Source organism: Ipomoea nil, unplaced genomic scaffold, assembly GCF_001879475.1.
Source record: "Ipomoea nil cultivar Tokyo-kokei standard unplaced genomic scaffold, Asagao_1.1 scaffold2826, whole genome shotgun sequence".
NCBI lineage: Eukaryota > Viridiplantae > Streptophyta > Magnoliopsida > Solanales > Convolvulaceae > Ipomoea > Ipomoea nil.
This window is the reverse complement of record NW_017619254.1, coordinates 5,476,430-5,494,284: the sequence shown is the minus strand read 5'-3', so window position 1 is coordinate 5,494,284 and position 17,855 is coordinate 5,476,430. Positions and strand designations below refer to the sequence as shown.

The window sequence follows — 17,855 nt, the reverse complement described above, 5'->3', positions numbered from 1 at the left end:
TATAAATATATAATAGTAATAATAATTAGGGCTCAAGATGAGTGGAGGTCCAACAAAAATTATAGTGGATACAAATTGGCTTGGTCCAAACATGAGCTATTTACCACATAGGAGGGAAGCCCAACCCAACAAATCTCCCCCTCCCGACTATGTGGAAGATATCGCCATCCCGGCGATAGAGCAACAATCCTCAAACTTCCCGCTTGGCAAAGCTTTAGTCATCATGTCAGACCCATTATCATCAGTATGAATCTTTTCAAGTTCAAGCATCTTGCACTCCAAGATATCTCTAATCCAATGATATCTCGTGTCAATATGTTTTGACCTGTAATGGAACGTGGAGTTCTTTGCAAGATGAACTGCACTTTGACTATCACAATAGAGCACATACCTGTCTTGAACAAACCCGAGCTCCTGAACAAACTTCTTCATCCATAGCATTTCTTTACTGGCCTCAACAGATGCTATGAACTCAGCTTCAGTGGTAGACAAAGCAACACACTTTTGCAATCTTGATTGCCATGAAACTGCTCCCCCTGCATAGGTAATTAGATAACCTGAAGTAGATTTCCTGGTGTCAATGTCCCAGGCCATATCTGAATCAGTGTACCCGGCAAGAATAGGTTTCTCTATACCAAAACACAAACTCAGACTTGAAGTACCCCGAAGATATCTCAGAACCCACTTCACAGCATCCCAATGTTCTCTCCCTGGATTTGAGAGAAATCTGGTAACAACACCCACTGCATGAGCAATATCTGGTCTTGTACATACCATGGCATACATCAAACTACCAACAACTGAAGAATAAGGAACTCTTTGCATTTCTTCATTCTCTTTCTCAGTAGAGGCACATTGCTTCTTACTTAACTTGAAATGCATACCAAGAGGTGTATTCACTGGCTTAGCTTTATCCATACTGAATCTCTCAAGTACTTTCTCTATATACTTCTCTTGAGATAACCACAACTTCTTGTTCTGCCTGTCACGAATGATCTTCATCCCAAGAATTTGCTTTGCTGGTCCCATGTCCTTCAGAGAAAAGGACTTACTTAACTCTTGTTTCAACTGTTGAATTCTTGAAACATTGCGACCAACAATCAACATATCATCAACATAAAGCAACAATATAACAAAGTCATCATCAGAGAATCTGTTTACAAAAACACAGTGGTCTGAAGAAGTCTTCTTGTACCCATGCTTACTCATAACGGAAGTAAACTTTTTATACCACTGCCTCGGAGCTTGCTTCAATCCATACAAACTCTTCTTTAACCTGCAAACATAATCCTCTTTCCGTTTGACTTTGAATCCCTCAGGTTGCTCCATATATATCTCCTCATCTAAATCACCATGGAGAAATGCTGTCTTTACATCCATCTGCTCAATTTCTAAATCCAAACGAGCTGCTAGACCCAACACAACTCTAATGGATGAAAATTTCACAACAGGAGAGAAAATTTCATCAAAATCAATACCTTTCTTCTAGCTAAAACCTTTCACCACCAGTCGAGCTTTGAATCGTGGAACTGAAGTGCCCTCTTCATGTTTCAATCTGTAGACCCACCTGTTCTTCAAAGCTTTCCTGTTCTTTGGTGCCCTTACCAACTCAAAGGTATCATTTGCATATAGGGAACTCATCTCATCCTGCATAGCCTCAAGCCATTGTCTCTTTTGCTCACTCTCCATAGCTTCTTCATAGAACTCAGGTTCTCCCCCATCAGTCAATAACACATACTGACTGGAAGAGTACCGAGTAGATGGTCTCCGTTCCCTGTTAGACCTTCTAGGAGGATCAACTCGAACCTGCGAAGGAACTTCTTGTTCCTGGTGCACAACATCATCAACATGACCATCCACATCAACTGTATCATCCTGATTGTCTGGTACAAGATCACCGTTCTGCCCATTCTCTTGAACCTCATCAGCATCATGTTTATCTTTGCGGGAAACTGGCTCACAGTCAATCAAACTTCCATTGTCTTGAGATTCTGGCTTTCTCACTTTGTCAACATCTCCAATGGTTTGATCTTCAAAGAACACTACATCACGGCTTCTCACAAGCTTCTTCTCAACTGGATCATACAGCTTGTAGCCAACTTCATCAAGACCATAACTAATGAAAATCCACTGTCTAGTCTTCGAGTCCAACTTAGATCTTTCATCTCTTGGGACATGCACAAATGCCTTACAACCGAAGACTCTGGGGTGATCATAAGAAACTTCCTTTCCACACCAAACCTTATCAGGAACTTCATTATTCAAAGCAATAACGGGAGATAAGTTGATAACATGAACAGCTGTGGAAACTGCCTCTGCCCAAAAAGAACTAGGCAACTTTGCGTCATCAAGCATACATCTGACTCTCTCCATAATTGTCCGATTCATCCTCTCTAATAAGCCATTTAATTGAGGAGTTTGAAGAGGAGTTTTCTGATGTCTAATACCGTGCATTCTGCAATACTCATCAAATGGGCCACGGTACTCACCGCCATTATCAGTACGAATGCACTTCAATTTCTTCCCTGTCTGTCTCTCAACAAGGGCATGAAACTCTTTAAACACACCAAACACATCACTTTTGTGCTTCAAAGTGTAAACCCAGAGTTTCCTAGAATAATCATCAATGAAGGTCACAAAGTAAGATGCACCTCCAAGTGATCTAACCTTCATTGGTCCACAGACAACAGAATGTATCAACTCAAGTGGCTCCGGCTTCTTCGAAGGAGAATTGCTCATAAAAGAAACTCTTTTCTGTTTCCCTGCCAAGCAATGAACACATCTGTCCAATCTAGCTTCCTTTACTCCTGAAAGCTTCTTCTTCTTGGCAAGGTAATCAATCCCCTTTCACACTCATGTGGCCAAGTCGTTTATGCCACAATTCTGATGCACATTCTTTTGCTGCCACATTCACTGAATCACCAGAAATAGAGCTTTGTAAAGAGTACAAGTTAGAAGACTTGTTACCTCGTGCAATGACCAGCGAGCCTTTAGTGATTTTCCAATGTCCATCACCAAAGAAACAACAGAAACCATCATCATCGAGTTTTCCTGTAGAAATGAGATTCAGTCTGATACTCGGTGCATGCTTTACATTTTTAAGTTCCAGCTTTGTGTCATTGCTGGTCTCAAGACAAACTGTACCGGTACCAATCACCTTCACCTGACCATCATCACCCATTCTTAGCTCTCCAAAGTCACCTGGAGTATATGAAGTAAAGAATTCCTTCCTTGGTGTAACATGGTAAGATGCGCCTGAATCTACAATCCAAGTTGTCTCTTGGAATGCAACATTGACGGCGTTCTCATCACAAGCAAGAAGCAAATCTGCTCTAACTATTGCAACCTGGTTCTCTGTGTGATCATCTTTCTTGTCTTGCTTCTGTTCCCTTTTCAACTTGAAGCAGTTTTTCTTGATGTGACCCTTCTTGCCACAATGATAACATTCAACATCCTTGTGCTATGACCTTGACTTACTTCTGCTTTTATCTCTACCCTTCTGACCCCTTTGTTTGTTTCTCCCCCTATCATTTGTAACCAAAATACCTGACCGAGAAGTGGAGGTGTCTTGAGATCTTCTTCTTGACTCTTCATTCAAGATACCACTCTTGACATACTCCATGGTCACAACACCGTTGGGAGCAGAATTGGTCAAAGAAACCCGAAGTGTTTCCCAAGAATCAGGTAAAGTGTTAAGCAACCAGAGACCAAGTACCTCATCCTCAAATTTGATGCCCATGCTAGACAACTGATCAAGAACACCCTGAAAATCATTGACATGATCATTGATCAATGTAACTTCCCTGAATCTTAGATTCATCAACTATTTTAGCAAAAACAATTTGTTATTGCCCGTCTTTGAAGCATAAAGGGTCTCAAGTTTATCCCACAGGCTTCTGGCATGTGTCTCGTTGATAATGTGATTCATAACATTATCTTCAACCCATTGGCGAATATAACCACAAACTTGTTGGTGCTCAAAGTCCCACTCTTCGTCTGACATGCTTTTTGGCTTTGCAGTTGCAAACACAGGTAGATGTAATTTCTTCACAAACAGAAGATCCTTCATCTTGGCCTTCCAAATGTGATAATTTCTACCATTCAATCGTACCATATTACTCATATTTGTCTCCATGTCAAATGTACCCAATCAACAACCAAGGCTCTGATACCACTTTGTTGGGAAAATCCCACTTCCTGTGACAATGAAAATCACAGACCCGTCACAGTGCACAAATACGAAAGGATACAAAACAGTTAAAAATAAATATGAAAACAAGAGACACAAGATTTACGTGGAAAACCCCAAATCGGGGAAAAAACCACGGGACCACTACCAACCAAATAATCCACTATAATAAATCTTGGGTACAAAGTTTCAGGCTACCACACGAGCCAAACATCCACAAATCATCAAATACAATAATTCTAGGCTAAAGACTTCTATTATATTCCACAGGCCTAAACAGAATACCAACTCGTACTTAAAATATTCAACCACCACAAGCAAGATGAAAAGAATACAAATAGTACGAGAATACCCAAAAGATGCCTGGAACAAATAAGCTGACCTCCAAAATATTTGATGAAGAAAATACCCAAGAAGTTAGCAAACCTCACTACCCTTCTCGTCTCTCTGTCTGTCGAACAGAATAATGAAAGATGAAGCAAAAGGGTTCGCAGCACGCTAGCACGCTTCTTCCACTGCCAAACATATATATATATGGGAGAATGCATCCAAAAACAAAGGAAAGTTGTTTCATTTTTCTCAACTTAGCCAAAAGAAATAAATTTGGTTTCCTTTTCACAAGATGCTGCCACCTCACCTTGTTTCCAATTCTCCATAAACATATATATTCCTTAATTCAAAATTCCTAATTATATACTATATATAAATATATAATAGTAATAATAATTCGGGCTCAAGATGAGTGGAGGTCCAACAAAAATTATAGTGGATACAAATTGGCTTGGTCCAAACATGAGCTATTTACCACATAGGAGGGAAGCCCAACCAAACGTTCTCAATTCCTAAGTCGTTACGCAAAGGGCAATGGGAACAGTTTCATCTAAAGGCAAGAGAGATCTTGTAGCATGAGGGAGTCGTGTTCTCAATTCCTATGTCGTTACGCAAAGAGCAACGGGAAGTGTTCAAGTTTCGTACTTGCTTGTATAAGCTGCTATGTCTTATGTAATTAAAAATGCATAGCGAATTGAGCTTCATTCTAGGCCAGCTAAGGCCTCATGGATTCAACTACGTTAAAATCTTGATGTCTCAATTTTGTTTATGCATTTTAACCTATATGTTTTTTTTTTTTAAGCAAAGAAACTTTTATTGACAACAGATAGTCCGATGAGAAACAAAACCTTTGAGGTCAGACAACAAACCTAATTTGGCTTTTACAGGAAGAGAATCTAGAAAAGAAAAAATCTTTGGATAACTAGCAGTAAGACCCTCCTCCGCCAGAGCGTCAGCGACCTGATTAGCCTCACGGTAAGGGTGTCGGATCGTAGACCCCCACTCTGAGAGATAAAAGCGAACGTAGATGACAGCCGATCTAATCCTCCAAGGAATCTTCTCGCTCGATGAAGAGACAAGACCGCTAGAGCTTGAGAGTCTACCTCAATGATCAGAGGCCGAGTTACAATCATATCGCACCATTGAATGGCCTGCTGGAAGGCAAGAACCTCCGCCTCCAGAGCCAATGACGCGTCCAGTCGGAAGCACAGCCCCATAAACATCTGGCCATGTGAATCTCTCAAGAAGGCCCCACCCGCCGCGCCAGCCGATGAGAAAAAAGCATCCATATTTAACTTTAGCCTCCCCACCGGTGGAGTTACCCAATTAATCCAAATGGTCACCCGATTTGTCGGACGGCTCTGATGAGCAATGAAACCTTCTGATAAGAGAAAAGCACCAGCCGCTTTTTTCCACTTCATGATTAATTATAACATGTAATCAAGTATTTAGGCCTACTTAATTATCATAATTGAGATCAAGAAAACATAGAGATATGGATAATGATACTGAGAGTCATCATACCATATGGTAATTTAACTTTATTATTTTTAAAACAATATTTCATGACACAAACAAACTACACATACCATAAGACTCACTGAAGTTCACATAATTATATTGATCTAGGTAGGACTAAAATTTATTAATCTATAAATACCAAAGCCTAAAGTTTTTTCAAATTTCAAATAAAATGATATGCTGAGTAAATTTCAATTTTGGTTCTGTGACTATTGAGATCTTGTTAATTGCAATCCGCGACTTTTAAAATTATTAATTTAGTACCTTAACTATTCAATTTTGATCACTCCCACCAAATTACCGGTCAAATCTCATAAAAAAAAATTAATGAGTAAAATAATAATAAGGATATTTTAATCACCTTCTCTTCAGCTTACGTCTCCTTGCGGCCAAAGAAGGGAACCTGTTTGTCATCTTCCTGCATTTGGGGAAGGAATATCCCATTTAAAATCTCTGTGTTCATGTGGAAGTTGCTGAGGCGTATCCTTCCCTTCCCGGATATTCTTGAGCATTTTGGCTTCTGTATGCCGTCCTTCTGTCCATTCTGCATTGCTGCAAGTGCTAGCCTAGAGCACTGCCTCTTTCATTGCTCCGCTGCCCATCAAGTCTGGACTTATTTTGGTAGAGTTTTTGGCTTAGCCCTCAACAACGCCCACTCTATTCGTGCTGCCTGCCATGCATGGTGGATTTCTGCTTCACCAGGTTCGTCACCAGAAAGTATTCTTTTGCCATGCCTTCTCCTGTGGTTTCTATGGGTAACATACAATGACTGCATCTTCAATGGCGCTACCTTTTCACCTTCGGGGGTTATTATGCGAATTAAACATGAGTCCTATCTCATTTCGCTGGCTAACCCTCCTTACCGCAAGAATGATTTAGCAGCCTGCTTCCTTTCTGAAGGTATGGTTGCCAGATTTGCTGCTCCGCCACGAAGGACAACGATCTGGGTGAAGTGGTTAGCACCGCCATCGGGCAGGCTGAAACTCAACTCGGATGCCGTCTTCACATCGGCGGGCGCAGCAGGTGGGGCTATTCTCAGGGATTCCAGAGGTCTCTGCATTGCTGGGCTTTACTTCAGATTGGAGGCGACCTCAGTTCTTGAAGCTGAAACTTTAGCGTTGAGGAAAGCTGTTCAGTGGTGTGAAGCAATGGCTTTGCGGCCCTCTGCCATTGAGGTCGATGCTCTAGATCTTGCTCGTTTGGTTACCTCACCGGAAGCGAGGTCTCCATGGAAAATCGGTGACTCGATCCTTTACATTCGCTCCTCCCTCCTGTCTTGGGGTTCGATGTTAACGCATGTCTACCGGGAAGCCAACCAAGTAGCCTATGCCCTCGCGGTGGAGGGTCTGGTTGCAAGTTCTCCCGCGGTTGTTTGCTCTTTCCTAACCTTACCTGTCAAGGCTAAATTAGCTCTTCTGTATGACTTCGGGGGTTTTGCTACCTGCGGGGCGATTCGCCTTTAATAAAAGTTACTTCGCTTAAAAAAAAAGGATATTTTAATCATTTCACTTCTCTTTTCTTTCATCGGGTCTATCTCTTCTCTTCCGTTTCCTCAACAATTGTTTCTTCTTGGAAGCTTCGCCTGCTAAAGCTCATCCTCCAAAGTCCAAACCCGGCTACTTCCTCTGTCCTAATTCCTCCCCCAATACCGACAGAACATAGAAATCGAATTGAAGAGATTAATTTCTCGGGAATGGAAAATACAAAGATTGACAAGTGACAAGCAAACAATATGACAAAAGGAAATAGTTAAACAACATTTACTCTTGTAACGATTTTTAGGCTGTAGAAATCAAGGAAACCTCATTTCTTCCAAGATTAATAATATCAGCTATACATGTAACACCCCGGATTTTCAAGATATTTAAAACATATAAAATAAAGGTAAAATCTCATTAAATCCCAAATTACGATACAAAGAGTACGGGGTGCTATGCCACACCCGAGCTAGAGAACTCGGGTGCACAGGCTAAATTCTAAAACCTCAATCAGTATCAATACTAAATCATGGCACACAGGCCGACAAGGGAAACTATCTAAGCTACGCCTCAAGCTTCTAACGCGCTCCAGTGATCTACTCGTCTGTGCCTGAAAGCCAAATATATCTGTTCAGCAAGAGATGCTGGTAACCCACTCCAACGTGTTGAAATACAATACATATAGATATATATATATAGATATACGAAAACCATTTTTGAACATGAAGATATATCCTACGAACTCTAGCTTTTAAAACAGGGATAGACTCAACAGATAGAGCTAAGCACAGACAGCAGTTATACCCAGCATATACGGTTCACAACAGGCAAGACAGATAAGATAAGCACAATTAATAACCATAACTAAGCATTACTAGCAAGAGCCCTATAACAGTCACAACATCAACCCTTCTTATCTCATCATACAGCACACTTTGTTGGCTCCACAGGACCAATCGCATACCCATACATAAGGGTCAGCGCATATAGCTCTGACACGGCCCCGCAGCACCCTGCCCCGTCTCACAGCACGGAGGGGTCGATCGCAACCGACCGATGAGCCGCAGCTCTATATAATATTTATATCCCTGACCGGTCTCTACCAGCCTGGTTAACAGTTGGGATGGTTCTCAACCCATTCAACTGCCCGTATAGTGGACCTTTGTCCTATATAATATTTTTATACCTGACCGGTCTCTACCAGCCTGGTTAACAGTTGGGATGGTTCTCAACCCATTCAACTGCCCGTATAGTGGATCTTAGTCCTATATAATATTTATATACCTGACCGGTCTCTACCAGCCTGGTTAACAGCCGGTATGGTTCTCAGCCCACCCGACTGCCCGTATAGCCCGATTGATCTCAACCGAATCGGGGTAACATGCACACATAACACATAGCAAGAACATGCAACCCACATTAACACATTGGGAAGGGGGAGAAAACGTATAACAAAACCTATGCGTGATCCTTCACATTCTAAGAATAGTCCTAAGGGTTCATACTTCTTTCACCTAGGTCAACGGGATACCAATTCAACTAGCATGCAATATATAAGACTCATACGACCTACGAACGGTACCCGAAAATTAAACTAAACATAGGCACGATAGACGGAGTCCGTTGGGACACCACGAGGGTCGGGGGAACATCAAACGGGGAAGCCAGGGTCCCGAAGGGTGGGAATTTCCAGCGGGTAGCCGGTGGATGGGGGGTCCACCCGTCGGCTGCCCGCCGGGATTTACTGTTCCGGGCAGCGGGTGCCCGGCGGGCAGCTGCCCGCCCACCGGCTGCCCGCTGCCGGAGCTCCTCTTTTTGGCCGCGGGTAGGTGGCGGGTCCCCTACCCCCCTGACTCTTTTCACCAAAAACGCCCCGGGAACCTTTGTGGAACCCGGAACCATGCTTAGACACTTTCAAACGCAATTAATAACACACGTAGACAATTAACGGATCAAAATCAAGAAACAAACGGCACATAACCTATCATGCTATTCTAAACATAATAAACACCCAATCATGCGAAATCCCACCCAATATACCAAGAATATTACCATACGAATTCCACGACATAACCTAGGGTTCTAATTATTTTTAAATCAACAAGAACACAATTCATCTTCCAAAATCAAGATTCGGTAGGAATATCATATAACTATCAAGAACCTCATATAATCATTAAGAACATCAGGAACACCATGTAATTATCAAGAACGTCATGTAATCGTCAAGAACACCATAATTATCAAGAACCTTTCATTATCAAGATCACCCATGGAAATCATCCCACCAATCATCAATAATAATATCTCAAATCATCAATACACAATAATATCGGGAAATCCTAAGAGGGGAATCATAACTAAGAAAATAGGTTTTGTTGAGACATGGGTTATCTCTTAGCCTTAACTAATTCCTTGCCTATGAAGGGTCTTTCTTTAAGCTTTCTTGCTTTCTTGATTTCTTCTAAGGGAATTCTTGGAGCTCTTTGGGGTGGTGGAACGTTTATTGTGGTGGGGCGTTCTAGGTGCCTCTTAAGTCCCCTATTTATATATTTAGGAGTCCTAGTTAGGAACTAATATTATAGGCTTGCTAATTCTATTTCTTTTGGGACTAAGGATTGGGTTTAGGGATAAGGGCCCGTGGACTATGGTGGGCCTTTCCTAATTAATTATTGTGATTTTATTCTTTCTTTTGGGTAATTGATTAAATGATTTAATTGATTTTAGGGGTCGTAACACGGGGTGTTACAATACATAATTCCAATGCATATGAAATCAATTACTAATGAAAATCTGAACTCATTTATAAGAATTGGATCAAATATAAATTTATGAGTTAGTTTTTGTAGTGTACTTTAAACTTAAGCTCATAATATAACAGTTGATATTAGAAACACGTCTACTCTGCCATGTACCGTCTAGGACCCCGGATAATGCCATTCTGATCAAAATGGTATTGCAAGTATATGTTAAACAAGACTCTTTTTCCCATGTGACAAGGAAAGTATGCAGTCACTACAAGAGGGCATGTGCACTAGGTAAACTTCATTTTCCAAGCTAAATGAAATTCATACATTTTTCATATTAAAAAATTAACTAAAAACGACATTTATAGTGACAATTTTGAGTGGGTACATTTTCAATTTTGATCGAGTCAAAAAGAGATTCAAAAATGAGACCGAAAAGCTTAGACTCGTGTCCACTTGAAATAAACTAACTCTAATGTTATATGAGAATTAACTTTGTAACAGCAAGTGTGAGTGTGACACGCCTTAAATTGTAACTGATCGAAATATTAAAAATAATTTTTGAATAAAATTTCAAACTACTATACCTTTCATCATATCGTTTCAGGCATTGTCCACAACGCCGTTGTTGATGATGTATCAGTTACAACTCCAAATAGTATATCAATATTTTAACTATATAATCTGGAGGTGTGGTTGAGTGGAAGGGACTTAACCTCGGAAGATAAAGGTTATTGTTTTTCAGGACAAAATGAATGCATCAACCTCGGAAGGAATTTATAAAAAGGATGAATAAAAGAGTTGTTAGATAAAAGCCAACTTGTCCAACACATACAAGTCTATACATATAAGTAGAAGGAATCTTTTTTAACCAAAGTATGGTTAAGCACTTACAAGGAAAAAACAGTCTTTACCTAATGGTTCATGGCAAAACAAATAAAGGCATTTGCTGTAGCTTTTGGGAATTTGACAACTTTTGAACGGCTACCACTTGCCAAGTCACAACATGGAAATTCAAATTTCAAGTTGGCACTCAACCCCTCTTCTATAAAAGGAGGACCCAAGTTTAGAAGAAGATGCTGATTGTAATGTTGGTTGAAAGATTTCTAAGAGAAAACTCAACACTTTATCAAGTATTCTATGCTAAAAGAGAATCATCTAGATTATAAATGTCCAACTCTCAACATCAATCATCTTTCTCAATTGAAGGGTTGGAATATCATCCTAGTAAGACAACTTTGTTGTTGAACCTTGGCTAGAGTTTGATTAGATAGTGAAAAATTAAGTCGAACCGGAGTTCGTGACTTATTCCAATGACTGTCACCAGAAGAAGCAAGATAAGTAGTAGTGAATGCGAAAGGCTTCCGCACTCACCTGCATTTTTGTAACAATACATAGTGAAAAACTCCTTGGGTTATAAGGTGAAAAGTGGAGTAGAAAAATTTTATGAACCACTAATTTATATATATATATATATATATATATATATATATATATATATATATATATATATATATATAATCACACTTAGATTATTTATAACTTATCTTGCGACTAACCTTCATAGTCGATTTCACACGTACATTGTGACACCCCAGAAAATTACCATTTAAACGAAATTAATTGTCTAATTAATTCTAAGGTTGCTTTATAAATTCCTTCCTAATTTCCTTATTAAATAGTTGAAGGACCTAAATTGACCAGATTCCTTAGTCAAGTGAATTAGTCAATGAGAAAGACAATGTGCTTCATGCATTGTACTTAGCTAGCTTTTGATGTCTTCCTAACCATTTTGAGAACAAGGGAGACTATTTTAGTCTTTCCCCAACTTTTACTTGACCTCCAAGATATTTCCCTAGCATCACCACTCTTGTATTTTCCACATTATGCAAGAAATACATTTCTCCCTCCTTTCTCTCTAAAAGCTTAGCTTCTTCCCCAAGCTAGACTAAACCCCCCCCCCCCCCCCAATCTTGCAAGGAATCCACCAAGATCCTAACTTGCATCCACCAAAACCTTAGGAAGGGTAAGTCCTAAAATTGGCTAGTGTTTTTACTTAGTCTTTCCTTATCTTTATCTAAGTTTTGTTGTTTTGTTTAGGTTTGGTTGTGTTTGGGAAGATTTTGAAGAAGACCTTCAAGAGGAAGAATATGAGTTGGAAAGAGTGTTCTTAGGCATAAGAGGTAACCCATGTTCTACAAAACCTATTTTATACTTGTTATTGATGCTTTCTTGATGATCTACTGATGTTCTTGGGAGGATTTATGCATATTCTTGTGTTTATGCATGTTAGAGTTTGTGATTAGGGTTCATAAATGCTATTCTTTGAGCTATTCTTGTTGTTCAAGTTCCTTTGTTGATTGATGTGAGATTTTGGGTGTTTTGGACTTGAACTTGGACTCCAAGGCAATTTTCCCCGAAGGGAAAACTTATAAAATAAAGCCAAATCCATTGATCGAATCCCAAACAGAGCATAGAGCTAACTATAAGTGTCGGGGTGCACATAGGTTTGAGAACCTAGGTGCACAGGCTAAGTCAGCTAAACATAATACGACCTTAATTCAATATTCAAATACAATCCCAACGAACACATGCGAACTACAGAGCTAAGGATAAATAAGCTAAGCCCAGGCTCTGACTAGCGCGCTCCGAAATTAATGCTCATTACCTGAAAAACATTCAGTATAACAACCGTCAACGAGTAATTCTGGTAACCCACTCCAACGCGTTAAGTACAATATAGATAGATATAAGAAACTCATTTTGAAACTGAATTACATATATACTTACGAGACTCTAAGCTAGTTTAAATCTAAGATTAAGACTCAAGGCATATTAACAGACTCAATATCATAGGATAATCATAGGAACTAACAGGCACCCTAAAGGGTGGCGAGAAGTCTAGAGGGGGGGGGGGGGGAGGGGAGTGAATAGACTTCTCTAACTTTTCCAATTCTTTCGCAAAACACACAAGGCAAATAACACTTTGATAAATCAACTCTAAGTAACAAGCATCAACTAGATAAACAACTTAGAGTGTGCAGCGGAATAGGTAGCGGTAAAGTGTTATGCTTAAAAGTGTGGTGCTCAAAGAGAGATTCTAAACATGCAACACGTTAGAAATACTTGATATGGTTCAAAGATGATGTATGCAAAGTTTGGCTTGCATGCAAACGTGGGAACTATCTAACCCAGACGGATAAAGATATGCGATAAATCGTAATCGGGTTAGTTCACAGTTAGAATAAGCATGCACAAAATATATGAGCAGTAAGTAAATAGAGAGAGAGAGATTTATAGTGGTTCAGAGGTGGTGTAATCCTCCTAGTCCACTCTTCTCCTTTCACTCCAAGGAGGAAATTCACTATTCTTCGATCACCCAGATACAATAGTGAATAAGTGCCCAGCGACACTTCTCCGAGTGCTTCGCACAAAGCTACACTCCACCAAGGTTTTTCGCAAGCTCCTCCTGTTACTTCGCCTTCCCGAGTACTTCGCACCAAGCTGTACTCCTACACCACGAGAACTGCGCACAAAGCTACGCTCTCACAGGGTTTTCACAAGCTCCCCTTGTTACTCTGCCCTTTACACCGAGTGCTACGCACAAAGCTACACTCCAACTGGGTTTTTCACTCTCTCCAGTTACTCCGCCCCTTTTCTACACTCAGTAGAAGATTTACAATGAAATACAAAGATTTCTTTTCTCAGACTTGAATTCTATCGTATATAGCTCAATATATCACTTGATGATTGATTTGTTTTTCGTTTTTTGTAAATCCGTGTTTGTCTTCAAGTCTGCTTGGACAATTTATAGCCAAAGAAAGCTATTTGCCCATTGATCAACTTTCGATCTCGATCGTCCATTTTGAATTGTAGTTGATCAAATAATATTGTCAACTTGATCTGAAATATTAGGTAGATGTCATTTCTCCTTTTCTCAGATGATTTAAATATTTTGCCCGTTGCCGTGTCTTGAATTTTGTAGCCTCCAAACTTTGAATAAATTCGGCGCGGCAATTTTGATATTTCTTGTCCTTCATAAATGCTCTGACATGTCAAGTTGATCAAATAATTTATCTGTTGATTCTTGCTTGAGTATAAAACAATTTCTCCGCGAATCAGCCTTCTTCGAGCGTCTCCGGTTCCACCGTAAAAACATGATGTTCAGATGAAAATATATCAGATATTTTCTCCTTCATGATCCTTGTACAATAATATACTGGAACCTCTGTAAAAACTTCAGTCATGGTGAGATGCTCTGTTTTGATTTTAAGTTTGGTCCACCATACTTGTGTGTTTTTGTGTATTCACCTTGGTTAGTCTCCAATTTACTTAGTCTCCCTTTGGTAGCTAGTCTCCAATACACTTGAGCTAGTCTCCCATACGGTATTAGCTAGTCTCCCAAGCAAGGTAAAAATGCTTCACTTAAGATTTGAACTTAGGATCATTTGGCATAGCTCACACGAGTTTCTTCCAACTCCTCTAGCATGGTTCTTGGTGACTTATCCGCAACATAATTATGTTAAGCTATAATCCAGCTTAACATCTTAAATCAAATTATAATCTTCCAGACTTACATGGGTTGCATGATATGGGTGCATCATACTCCGTGGACTCAAATAGAAATAAAAATGGGGACAACTTGATTTTTCAAAAATACATTCGGCTCATCAAAATTTACAATATATTCCTAACAATATATACTTACGAGACTCTAAGCTAGTTTAAATCTAAGATTAAGACTCAAGGCATATTAACAGACTCAATATCATAGGATAATCATAGGAACTAACAGGCACCCGAAGCATGCAATACAAGATATGACAGACAGATAAGCATACAAATAATAAGTAGAGGCAACTCAGGCATTCAATACAATCAATTAGCAAGTAGTCATCAAACAGACAATTCATCCTCCAACCTTATACCAAGTTCCAACCTTGTAGCTCCCCTCCGTCCTTATATTAGTTCCGACCTATACCTCCAGGCCACCCTTATATCACCACCCCTTATGCCTCCGGGCAACTACATGCTCCCACCGACAAACCGCCTATCAACCGCCAACATATCAAGATGGTGCCGCAGTGCCATTCAATGATCCGCACCTCTACTGCCACTATCAAGGGGTTAGCGCATATAGCTCTAACATGACACCGCAGAACTTATAACCTGACTCATGCTAAACAACAAGCTAGTCGAATGTGGGTGTGTGCCTTTAGCACAGTCACCGCTATGGCCTGTACCTTTAGTACAATGACTGGCACAAGTGGTGCCAACCGCCAACAATTCATTTCCACCAATCACAATCTTATCATCATCATCATCATTAGTCACACCGGTCATTGCGCAATGACCACGATACTCATCACCATTGAATCAATTAACACATAATTAAATAACAATAAAGACACAACAACAACGACACATATTACACATAAAATCCTAGAACGATGCCTAAAACACCAAACGAGACTCATACACGACAAACGGGGTACAAAGGGACACGGGGAAACATCAAATGGGGGAAAACATCACGCCCAACACCAAGATTCTAGCGGGTGGGGGGCAACCCGCTAACTACCCACCGGCGGCCACACGCTATTCCAGCGAGTGGCTGGCGGGCAAACCACCGCCCGCCGGCTGCCCGCTGGAACTGTGATACGGGCAGTTGGTAGGTGGCGGGTGGTCAGTCCCCCCACTGATACACAGGCAACTTTCGGTCCCGGGATCTCTCGTGGAACCCGAAACCATGTCCACACGCATTCAAACACATAACGACAACACCACGTATTCAATTAACGGAATTAAACCAAGAATCACACCAAATACATCCGAACACGATTTCTAAACATACCAAGACCCAACATAAATCATATAACGATTCAGGAACATCAAGGAATCTATATGCAAAGTCCTAAACATAAGTCCTAGGCTAAACTCAATACCCGATCATGCATAATTCCACCCAAATATACCAAGAACATCATAATACGAAATTCACGATATAACCCTAGGGCTCTAGACATAATCAAAATACAAGATCATTCATATAATCAATCATAATATCAAGAACATCAAGATTATCACATAAACATCAAGATTATCACATTAACACAATATAAACCCTAGGCAAAGCTCTATCAAGACTCAAACACCGAATCATATATCAAAGGAGGCAATGAATAAGATATAACAAGGAAAATAGGTTTTGTCGAGACATGGGTTACCTCTTAGCCCTAATCAATATCCTTGGCTAATAAGGTTCTTCTCTAAGATCTTCTTCCCGTGGATTCTCCTACGTTTGGTGGCAGGGGGATTCCTCTGTAGGTTTCTCTTTGGGAATATCTTGTGTGGTAGAATTAACTATGGTAGGGTTTCTAAATGCTTCCTAAGTCCCTGTATATAGATTTAGGAGTCTCAACTAGGGTCTGAATGGTAAGGGTCCACTTATCCTATTTCTTATAGGATTAAGGATTTGGTTTAAGGATAAGGGTCCATGGTCCATTGTGGACCACATTAATTTATTGAAGGGAATCCTAACCAATTTTAAACCTTTTTTTTTAATTATTATTAACGGGATTGGTCACATGATTAGTCCGGAATTAAAGGCCGTAACAGGGGTGTTACACCCTCCCCCCTTACAAGGAGCTTCGTCCCCGAAGCTCATGCACAGATTACTCCTTTATCCCAAGATGTCATGCAATTTGGTCTCCCGGTTAAGGAAATGTGACTCAAATTTTAAATTTAATGGGGTAGAGAGGGGTCTGATTAGGTCGGTGGCAAGTAGTGTTTGAGATTTCGAGTATACCTTGGTTTCCCAATCCCGAGCTTGAAGCTCCACGTGTGCCCAACATGGTCTTGATTACCGCCACTCTCCTGTCCAATCAGCTTGTCGTGAGAATCAAGGACGAGAATCCCTCATCCAAGATCCAATTCTGTCTCATGAGTTGCGCGAGGATGCACTCATTGATAAACATTATTTTTATTTTTATTGTTATTTTAAATAATAATTTTATAGTTAATTGCAAAAATTAATTAATTTTATATCTAATTTTATTTATTATTGTTATATTTAGCTTTATTAATATTGTTTAATTTTGTTGTTGTTTTTGTTATTAAATTAACTAGTATTTGCACCCGTGCGATGCACGGCCATATATATAATGTGTATAATATATAGTATCATATAATGCAAAAATGTAATGATAAGCAGTAATAACTTCATGACACAAACGTGAAATTAGTATTACACATTATTGAATACTTTTTTGTATACGGCATTAGTAGTTGTATTGTGAGATTGTACATTTTCTTCATAAATAAAGATTTTTAATCCATTAGGATTACTAACTCTTGACGCTGCTGCATACATTTGATCATGATTAAAACTGGCATTTTCAAAAATAAACCGACGTTGGATAGTGTTTGACCTTGACTTTTATTTGTTGTCATGGCATATGATAACATCAGCGAAAATTGCTTTATTTGGAACTGAAAATGCAATCTTAAATCAGAATGTGTTAAGGACATCCGCAAAATTAAGACCTTTGTACCTACATTTGATCTGCACATTATTTGAGCTTCCAAAAC

The 17,855-nt window shown here is 39.8% G+C and overlaps 1 protein-coding gene across 1 annotated transcript; it reads left to right on the top strand.

Annotated features, from left to right (window-relative positions):
- The first annotated feature begins 6,501 nt into the window (after positions 1–6,501).
- LOC109158796 lies at positions 6,502–7,503 on the top strand. Its single transcript, XM_019306691.1, has one exon. It carries the CDS (start codon positions 6,502–6,504, stop codon positions 7,501–7,503), a length of 1,002 nt encoding a protein of 333 aa, XP_019162236.1.
- The last annotated feature ends 10,352 nt before the right edge of the window (positions 7,504–17,855 follow it).

Excerpts from the sequence above, each read along its gene's own strand:
- LOC109158796 (XM_019306691.1), top strand. The coding sequence starts at position 6,502 with ATGTGGAAGTTGCTGAGGCGTATCCTTCCCTTCCCGGATATTCTTGAG.